At 61.1% G+C, this 10,006-nt stretch overlaps 1 protein-coding gene across 1 annotated transcript; it reads left to right on the forward strand.

Moving 5' to 3' along the window:
* The first annotated feature begins 39 nt into the window (after positions 1 to 39).
* Positions 40 to 9,688, forward strand: Ano7 (anoctamin 7). Its single transcript, XM_078018487.1, is given in 4 exon segments — positions 40 to 1,729; positions 4,014 to 4,182; positions 5,493 to 5,528; positions 5,531 to 9,688. Coding segments are annotated over 4 exon segments (726 nt in total). The 5' UTR covers positions 40 to 1,393; the 3' UTR covers positions 5,716 to 9,688.
* The last annotated feature ends 318 nt before the right edge of the window (positions 9,689 to 10,006 follow it).

A 10,006-nucleotide genomic window follows, 5' to 3' on the forward strand; every position in this document is an offset into this window, starting at 1 on the left:
TGCATACAGGGTGAGCATCCTAGATATTTGACACACATATGCCCCTTGGGGTCCTCTTGGTGTGAGGTGCCTCCAGAAGCCTGCTCCAATGCTGTTCCAGGGCACACAGCCTTGGGGCCCATGGAACCATGTTGCTACCATCAGCAGAGACCAGGAGCCCTGGGAGCTGATTCTTCCTCAGCCTTTGCAGCCAGAGCAAGAGAGCAAAGCTGCAGGAGGCTAGGGAAAGCTGAGCTTCGCCTGACACTGCAGTGTTCCCAGCTGACACTCTGCAGGCTATGAGATCAGGCCCTGCTAGCACTGCACCCTCCCATGTCCTCTCCTGCTACTGGGAGGCTTCTTCAATGCAGTCCTGTACAGAAATACCCTGTGCCTGCTGCTGGCCAGGCTCGACAGCCTGCAAGGCCTTTGCCTGCTGGTCAAAGCCAAGAATGGGGCAGCCTGGGAGGTACTAAGGGCTGAGGCCACTGGGAGGGGACTTGGTGATAAAGGAATGACTCCAGCCAGGACGAGGGCATGAGTAGAGGAGGCTCTACGGCAGGCAGAAGAGGTCCCAGAATGGGCCTGGTGCCAGCTGAGCTGAGGGCCTCCAGGGCAGCTGGTGCCAGAAGACAGCCAGCATTGGTACCACGAGAAGCTCCAGCTCAGGGTCAGCCCAGGACCTGGGAGGAGAGGGTGGGCCCCCTCCCACTGCAGCAACAAGGCCACACCCCACCACAGCAGCCCTGAGCAAGTGGGACATGTCTCCAGGAAGTGCTGACCTGGTCTTTTGATGTTCTTAAGTGACACCGGGGCCCAGCACTCAACACAGCTTCATGACAGAGGAGGGCCTCAGCTCAGTAAGTGGAGCTGCACTGGCCGGAGGACCCTGTGGCTGTCCCCGGCAGTGCCCCTCCCAGCCATCCTGACAGGCTCTCAGAGGCACCTTGCACTTGATGGGGATGTGTGAAGCTGCCTCTGGGTGCAGGCACCAGGCTCCACACCCCCTTTTCAAATAAAGGCAGGTGGTCCAGGCTGGGGAGACCTGCCATGGCCACAGCCACACGGGGTGTCTCTCTCGGCCTGTTCCTGGGCAGTCTGCCAGTGCCGCAAGGGCCGGCATGTGGCTGCCACCACCTGGGCAGGGCCCAAAGAAAAGCTCCCACCTACCCTGTCCTGGGGGCTGTTGGACTGCTGTGGAGACCAGCTTCCTGCTAAGAGATTGGCCATGACCTCTGAGGCCTCTCCGAGAAGTCACTGTACCAGGTAGAAACCCATCCCAGATGCCTAGGCCCTGGGCAGGGTCTCCAGCACGTGCTAGAACAGAGGTGGGTGCAGAAGCCCTTCATGCCTGCCTTCATGCCTGTAAAATGGGTTTTTTGTGGGGTGTGGGGTGGCATCTGGGCCCCGTCTCATGTGTCCCCTCTCTGATCCCCACACTATTCCCACTGCGGCCCTGCCAGGATGTAGGAGAGGCATGCAGCAGAGCCGAGCCCAGGAAGAGGACTCCACTGTGCTGACCAATGTGACCTGCTCCGGGGCAGAGGAAGGGGGCTCTCACGGGAGTATGGCCCTCTTCTCCCAGGCCCAGCAGGCAGGGTGCAGCATCCTCTTCCCTCCCTGGGCTCTAGCCACAGCTGCCCTACCACAGTCAGGGCCTGCACGGCCCCCGCCCTGGCCAGAAGACTTTGAAAGGTGGCTGCAGGGCTGGGGATGTGGCTCAAGCGGTAGCGCGCTCGCCTGGCATGCGTGCGGCCCGGGTTAGATCCTCAGCACCACATACAAAGATGTTGTGTCTGCCAAAAACTAAAAAAAAAGAAAGAAAGAAAAGTGGCTGCCGCCCCACCAGCAGCCTCCAGTCCTGGCCCCCATGGTGAGGCAGGAAGGTATCCTCAACACACGGTCGGCCTCCACCACCTTGCTGAACTGGGAGAGTGGTGCAAATCCAGGCTAGAGGGAGGGAGGAAGCCAGGTGGTGTCCATGCGTTCCCAGGTTAGGGTCAAGGCAGAAACACTGCTCCTCCCTGGAGTGTGAGCACTGTGTCCCAATGTGGGCCGAGAGAGCAAGTGGCCAGTGCCAGAGGCCACCAGGGCACAGGGACTTACTACATACTGAATATCCCATTGCCTAAGAGGTGACAGTGGACAGCAAGGGCGGAGAGCTGCTCTGCAGGACGCCTCTGGTGCTCGTTACACACTTGCCGTCCGTGCGACCCCGAAGGCCTGCCGAGCAGGGCAGTGCTGTGGAGTTGGGCCTGGGTCGGGGCAGTTAGGACTGCCGTTAGTGAGTGGGGGCAGGGGCAGGGCTGGGGCTGACCCAGTGAGATGGAGAGACGCCTTTTCTTAAGGCCCCATGTGTGGCACCCTGGGGAGAGCATCGTGGCCCACGTCAGGCCCCTCAGAGCCCAGGGCTCCCTCCCAGTGCCCCCAGCCTGGGGCTCTGGCTTGGTTCAGATGTTGGTCTCCTAAGTTTAAGCAGAGTAAGAAGACTTTGGCCCCCTGGGGAGACAGAACCCTTCCTGCTGCCGTGTCCTGGCCTTGCCCAGGTCTGTGTTCAGGCCCTCCTGAGGTGGACACAGGCCCCACCTGCCCACAGCGCAGGGAGATGAACGCAGCCTCACTCACAGCTGCTGAAAAGCCAAGAAGCCATCCTCTGTTGTCAGGGCCACCTCTGGCCAGTGCTGGAGGCTTCCCTCTACTCCTGGAGGTGGGAGGGACAGGCACCCTGGTCCTGGCCCTGCTTCCTGCTCACCTGACCCTGGCCACAGGCCCGAAGAGGGGCTCAGAGACTAGTGAAGGCTGGCGGGGATGGGGGACCCAGGGCTGCCCTTGCCCTCTGGTTCTCCTGCCTGCAGCCCTGTGCCCACACACAGGGTTCAGTTTTCCTCCACCCAGTCTTCTGTGGCCTAGGGTGTCTGGGGCCTGGGGGGGTCAGACATGGGTGCAGCAGAGAGAGGGCATGGAGGGACGTGGTGGAGGGGAGCCATCCTGGGCTGGGTGTGGACACCCCTCCTGGTTCTCCCAGGTGGCCCCCAGCAGCCCTGGCAGCCCAGCCAGGCCCAGGATCAGGATCAGGGAGCCCATCCCTGGGTCTGCAGCCTGCCGTTACTTGTCCTGGGGGTAGAGTCACGGATGGGCCTGGGGTGGCCGCAGGGGTCTGCAAGCCTAGGCCCCCACCCATCCTGCATGAGGGGCTGGGAGAGAGCTGCCTGGGGGCGAGCCATAGCCGGGGAGACGGCAGGAAGAGAGGTCCCTCCTGTGGTGTGGGCTAGGAAGGGATCTTGGCCTCCAAACTCATCACCTCAGGAGTCCTCTGCACCCTCCATCTCTTCCCCTTTAGACCTCTCTTCACTCCCCCATCTGCCCAGGGGACTGCACAGTCCTACCTGGGCCCACTGCCTGCTCCTACACCAGGTACCTGGGGCAGACCGCCCTACCTCCATGCATCAGGACGGCCATGGGTGTGGGGGGGCCATAAAATGGAGCAGCTGCTGTGGAAAATAGTAAGGAGGTGTCTCAAAAATCAGGCCCAGGGCTGGGCTGTGGCTCAGTGATATGCAAGGCACTGGGTTCGAGCCTCAGCACCACATAAAAATAAATAAAATCAGGGTATTGAAAATAATCAAGCCCAGAGTCTCCAGAGGGCCCAGCGGTTCCCCATCTGGGTGAACACCCAAAGGGCTGGAAGCCAGTCTCCTGTGGTGTGGCCCTGCGTGTGCAGTGGCCCTGCACCGAGGCCCAAGAGCCCCGCAGGCTCCAGGCCCAGCCCACAGCGGCCACCCCACAGCCCAGCTTCCACAGGGAGGGCCTCTTGGCCCACTCGGGACTTGGGACACGTTTTGTGTGAAGCTCTATTCACTCAGTCTGTCCTCTTTTCTGTCTGTCCGTCCCGTTCACACTCTGTGCCGTCTGGGTTCCTCTGTGGATGTCCTGTGCTTCTCCCTGAAGAACTCACACTCTTCCCTTGGGTTCAGGTGGCTGGCGGAGGGTCCTCTGCTCTGCGATGTCAGTGTATTGTGCCTCCTGCTCCTCAGGGTGTCGTCACCGCCTGTGAGGGGCTGGCTTGGCCCGAGTCGGCTTCCCACGAGCCCAGTCTTCGGGCAGTTTCTGTGAGCCCACCTGTCACCCTCGCTGCCGTCTTGCTGCAGGTGCTATGTCTCCAGCTCAGTTTGGATATGTTTGAGTGTGTCCCACGAGTCCCAGGTCAGAAGCTTGGTCCCCAGTGTGGCCTGCTGAGGGGGTGGGCCAGGGTGTCCCCAGGGTCTGATGGAAGGGTGTTCCAGGTCTCTTTCTCCTTCTGGCCACTGTCTGGCCCTGTGAACTCTTCTCGCCTGCTGTCTCTTCAAAACCTTTGCCCATGGGGCTGGACTGTGGCTCAGGGCAGGAGCCCTTGCCTGCCAAGTGAGGTCCTCCCCAGAGCCAAGCTGGGCAGCGACCCACCAGCCTCCACAACAGTGGGCTCACGGGCCTCTCTCCTCATAAAGGCTGACTTGAACAGCATTCCGTGGTGGGCGTGCCGCAGGGCCTGTTGCTGACAGATGGTGGACACTGCTGTTCTGCGTGCGGCTGAGATACTGCCTTCACCAGCCCTGTGTGGACAGTGTTCGTTTCTCCCCAGGACACCCCTTTGGAGGAGCGGCTGAGTTGTGTGGTACCTCTGGACCCAGGGCCACAACCCCAGCCTTGGGTGTTTTGAGACAGGGTCTCCCTAACTTCCTTTGGGTCTGGCTAAGTTCTGAGGCTGGCTTTGAACTTGTGATTCTCCTGCCTCGGCCTCCTGAGCCTCTGGGATCACAGGCCTGCACCAGCACGCTGGGCCGTCACACGGTCAACCCCACATCTGACATTCTGCTTCCTGAGATGACGGGGCCACCTCAAAGCCTGGGGCTGGCACGCTTCAGTCACCCGTCCTCCTCGTCCCCGCCACAGCCTCCTTTAGGACAGTTGCGGTGGGTGTGAAGTGACCCTCTGGGCGGGCACTTGTACCTTCCCTCATGACCGTGACGGTGACCATCTTTGTGGCTTACTGACATTCATGTCTGTCTCCTCAAGGTCTTTGCCCAGGGGCTGGGACTGTGGCTCAGGGTAGAGCACTTGCCTACCTGTGTGAGGCACTGGCTTTGATGGTCAGCTCTGCAGGTAAATAGGTAAAGGTCCATCGGCAGCTGAGACGGACGCCCATTTTAAAACTGGTGTCCCCTTCCATGCCGAGCTGTAGGAGCTCTGCAGTCCTGGAGGGGGACCTGTCTCACACACAGCCGGCAGCATCTCCTCCTCCTCTGGCTGCCTCCCCTGTGTGGCGGGGCCCTGGGGAAGTCCGCCAGCATCTGTGCTGCCGGGCTCTGGAGCTCTGGTGAGGGAGTTGTGGAAGCAGGTCTCCTCCTCAGTGGGAGTCAGGGGTGCACCCAGCCCTCCATGCCCTGGGCCTGAAACACGGAGGGACAGGCAGACAGGCTTCCCACAGGGCCCTGTGTGCAGAGGCCTGCATCCTCACCAGCTGGCTCTCTGAGCAGCCTTCATCGTCCTCCGGGACGAAGGTCTGAGCCTGGGTGGGAGCAGGACAGAGCCACCCAGGACAAGACAGACACACGCGCGTCCTGGAAGGAGACCTTTCTGGAAAACCTCTGTGCAGCTGCATTGCGTGTAGAACGGTCACCTGGACAGGGGGCTGTGAGCAGATCCCAGGGACCTATGGCCTTGCCCCTGGGCCTAAGGGCCTGGTGTCCAGAGCCCTGAAGAAAAATATGTCCCCAAGTCCTGCTGGACATCCTGCCCCTCCGCGGGTTCCCTATGGCTGGGGACCACTGGTCCCAGGCCAGCTTGATGGCAGACCCCACGCAGCAGGCTAGGCTCACCACGGAAGCCCCCATCTCTGAAGTCTTGGCTGCTGTGCTGTTCCCACTCATCACTCCTGGCGTGTTCACGCTCTGACAGTGACCTGTCCTGCACGTGAGAGGCCACTTGGAGGAGTTAAGCACCATTCCAGAGGTCAGGAGAAAGCAGGGACTGGCTCTGGGTGCTGGGTGCACAGAGAGCGGGGCTTGGGCTGCCGAGCTGCCTCGTCCTGTGACCCTGCTGCAGGCCTCTGGGGTCTCCTGCTCTCCGGTTCCTGACCACCTCCCTCTGTTTGGAGCAGCAGGGCGCTGCAGGCAGCTCTCCACCCTGGGGAATCGGCTCTGAGTTTTATGTCCGTCACCCTGCCCTGCCTCTCCTGGGCACCAGCTTCCCTGGCCTCAGGCTGGCATGACTGTCTGTCCTACCTTGATAGACCTGTTGGACGCATCTCCTTGTCCAGGGCTCCGTTCTCCCACCTGCCTTCTGACTGAGGCCCACCTGCTGGGGCAGGGCTGCTTCTGGCTGTTGGACGTGTGTGTGGCGTGGTGGCCTGGGCTTCGTGACCCTTCCCCGGTTCCAGTGGGGCCCCCACACCCTGCCCAGGTGTTCCGACAGGAGGCCCAGTGCCTCTGCCGTCGGTAGCAAGTCAGCACCCTGTGGCTTGGGGTCTCCTCCACACTTGGCCTCTCAGTTCCTACCAGGCAGGAGGCAGAATGGAATCTCACAGTTTTTGTAACTACTTCATTTACTGAAATCAGCTGCTCCTCGGCTCCCTGTGGGACTGACCACTCCCTGTGGGACCACCTCCCGACAAACCCTTCCTAAACTGCAAGCCACAGGCAGGGGGTAGGCCCACCAGCTGCCCAGGGTGGCCACCTGTGCCCGTAGGCTCCTGGCTGCCCCCTGAGAGCACCCGGCCGGAGCCGTGCTCTTAGTCTGCTCACTGGGGAATGAACCCAAGGGCATTTAACCATGAGCCACACCCCAGCTCTTTTCATTTTTTATTTTTGACATGGTCTCACTAAGTTGCTAAGACTGGCCTTGAACTTGGGCATAGGCCTTGGGAGGACCCAGATGACTGCTGCCCCCTGAGGGCTGAGAACCCCTGGAAAAGGGGGTCTCTGGAGAACACACACTCAATAGAGGCTCTTGCTCATGGAACTGCAAGTCCCACCTCACCCTGCCCAGGGCTCCGGGGTGCCTGTCACACGGTGCACCCACACAGGAGGGACAGGCAGCAACTCCCACCTGTGCACACACACACTCCAACCTGTGTGCACGACAGGTACCGACTGCAGACGGGGCACGGAGAGCCATGCTGAATTCCTGGCCCCTCGACTCAGGAGATGCAGGGGTCTCAGAGCCAGTGGGGCCAGGTTCCCTCGACTCAGGGAAGCATCTCCTGGTGCTGGAGGAGGCCCGTTGCAAGTCGGCTGCTGACCTGCTGGCTGCAGGCAGAGTCCCATGCTCAGACAGCAGGCGGCCACCAGGGCCAAGGAGACGCGGTCCTTCCCTAGGAGTGCACCAGCACCTGCCATGGCCAGGCCCTCACAGAGCCCTCGGTGCCCACAGTGCCACATGCAGGACCAGGCCTCCGGGGCGCACTTCAGCCCCCTGGGCGTCCTCTGGGCCGGGCCCTGGTGCTATTGGAAGACCTGCACCTGAAGCTGCCCCTGCAGGACCGGGGTGCTGGGGCCAGGCCCAGAGGTCCCCCAGCACCCCGACTCAGGATATTCCCCGAGGACAGGTTCAAAGCCAAAGCCAGCAGCCCTGGAGGGCTCCCCTCTCGGGGGCACCCTCCACGGCTGGCCTGGGAGGGAGGGATGGACTGACAGGTGTGAGGTGGCCAGCTGTGTCCCCTCCAGGCCCAGTCCACCCTGGCTGCTTGCCAAGGCAGCCCCAGCCTGGTACCTGTAGCTAGAGAGGTCAGAGACTGGAGTGACCCCAGGACCATATGCTGGACACAGGTCTGCTGGTGTGGGGACAGACAGGAACATGCTGTGTGTCCTCTGTTGTCTCCTTCCTGCCCTGATGGGCTCTGGCCTCAAAGGCACAAGCTCAGCAGCCCAGAGCCTGCCACAGGCTGAACCCAGCGCTCCTCCTCCCTGCCAGGGCCTTTGCCCAGGGCCTAGCTGGCAACCTGCATCCACCTGCCCGCCATGATACTTCCTCTCGGGAGTGGAGCCACAGCCCAAGTGTCCTTGCAGGAGCTCCCCAGCCAGGCCTCCACTGGGCGTCAACACCCTGCTGGAGGACCTGCCCCATATGCCTCCTGAGCACTATCCTTGCCGGTTCAGAGTGAGCAAGCTGTCACGGGAAGGCCCAGCTCCCTGAGGGCCTGGAAGGACGGCCTCTCCCAGGTAAGCCTGCATGAGGACCAGGAGTGCGTGCAGGAACGGCCCAGGGAAGGAGCGAGCTACATGGTGCTTCCCCAAATCCTCCCCACACCTGGGGTTTTAAACAAGGTGATAGATTCCAGGCCAGCAAGCTTTATTGCACATCTGCTTACCCATGTCTCCTGCATCTGTGCTGCGGGACACACATACCCCAGTTCCTGGTGATTGGACACACAAGATCCATGTCTGGGTCCATCCTAAGTTGCTATAAGAAAACACCTGAGCTGGGTATTTCATAAAAAGAAGAGACTTATTTAGCTCAAGTTTGGGAGGCTAAGTTGGGCAGCCTACCTGTTTCGTCTCTGGTGAGGCCTCAGAATATGGTGAAGAGATGGAAAGGGACTGGCCACATGCAGAAGGGACCAAGCATGTGGTCCCCCCATGTCTTGCTTTACAACACTGACTCACTCCGTATGACCTGCATCAGCCCTTCCCAGGATCAGGCCCCATGACCTCATTCCCTGGCTCCGGCCTAGCTCTTAAAGGTCCACCACCTCAGCACGCCACAGTGTGAACCTGGCAGGACACTCTCAGGCCACGTCCTGCCCAGGGCCTAGCTGGCAAGCTGCATCCACCTTCCCGCCAGGATACTTGCTCTGGGCCTCATCATGGCCTTCCCTGACTGCCCTCGCGGGCTCTGGAGTTCCTGCTGGAAAGGACCGGGCTTCGTGCACATGCACCGGACAGAGCAAGGTGCCCCCAGTGCAGGTCAAGGAGCTGGCTCGCTCGCTCTCTCTCTCTGCAGACCTCCTGCAGACCTCCTGCAGACCCACCGGCCTCCCCCCCACCGAGGAGGTCTCCTATCTGCCTGGTGGGATATGCAGCCTGGTCTGCTACTTCCCTACCAGTGCTGTTCCCAGGACTCCGGTGTCCTGGTCAACCACAGGTGCTGTCCATGAGCACGTTGGCCCCAGCTCCAGCTCCAGGGCAGGGCAGGGGCTCCCTGGCCAGCCTGGTGCTTCTCCACCACTGTGCCTTCTGCTGGGGCCCAGTCCTTCCTTCCCTGCTCTGTGTGCCTGCTGCCCCCCCACCCGGGGGTTTGAGGGGTGCTGGTGGCAGCATGCTCTCAGGGCAGGGTTGGAAGTGGGTCATGCACCACAGCACAGACCTCTGGGCCTCTGGGCGCCCCGTGCTCCTGCGTGCTGCTCCTGGGAGCTTGCACCCTGTGTGTGCACAAGGCCCCGTGCCCCACAGCTCTGTGCTTGTCACATGCCTCCATGCTTACTGGGAGTGGCAGCCAGGACACCTTCTTTGCTGACACCAAAGGTCACCGATTGTGAGTGGGAGCCCTACTGCAGGCCCCAAACTCTCACCAACCTCCCAGGGAGCTGGGGACAAAGACTTCCATGGGTACCTCAAGACTCCTCTGTGATCAGAGGGCCAAGAACTTAGAGGCTGCCCCTTGTCAGGTGCAGGACAGGCTGAGTAAGCTGTCTGCAGAGCAGGGTGACCTGGCCACTCAACCCTCTGCCTGGCTCTTTATCAACTATTTGCTTCAAGCCCAAACGCCCAACCCCCCCCACCCCACCCCCCCACCTCCCCGCTCAAGGCTGAACACTCAACCCCCCTTGGGCCAACAAGGCAGCTTGCAGACCAGAGGCCCCATCAGATTTGGGCTATAAAAACTCCCTCCTGCCAGGCCCCTCTCTCTTGCTCTCTCTGTCTCCTTTGCGCACGTGCTCTCTCTCTCTCTCTCTCTCTCTCTCTCTCTCTCTCTCTCTCTCTCCCCTTCTCTTTCTCTCTCTTCTCCTCTATTGTACTGCTGCCATAAAGATCTCCTGGTTGCTCTGAGTGTT

This window comes from Ictidomys tridecemlineatus, chromosome 7 (genome assembly GCF_052094955.1).
Source record: "Ictidomys tridecemlineatus isolate mIctTri1 chromosome 7, mIctTri1.hap1, whole genome shotgun sequence".
Classification (NCBI taxonomy): Eukaryota; Metazoa; Chordata; class Mammalia; order Rodentia; family Sciuridae; genus Ictidomys; species Ictidomys tridecemlineatus.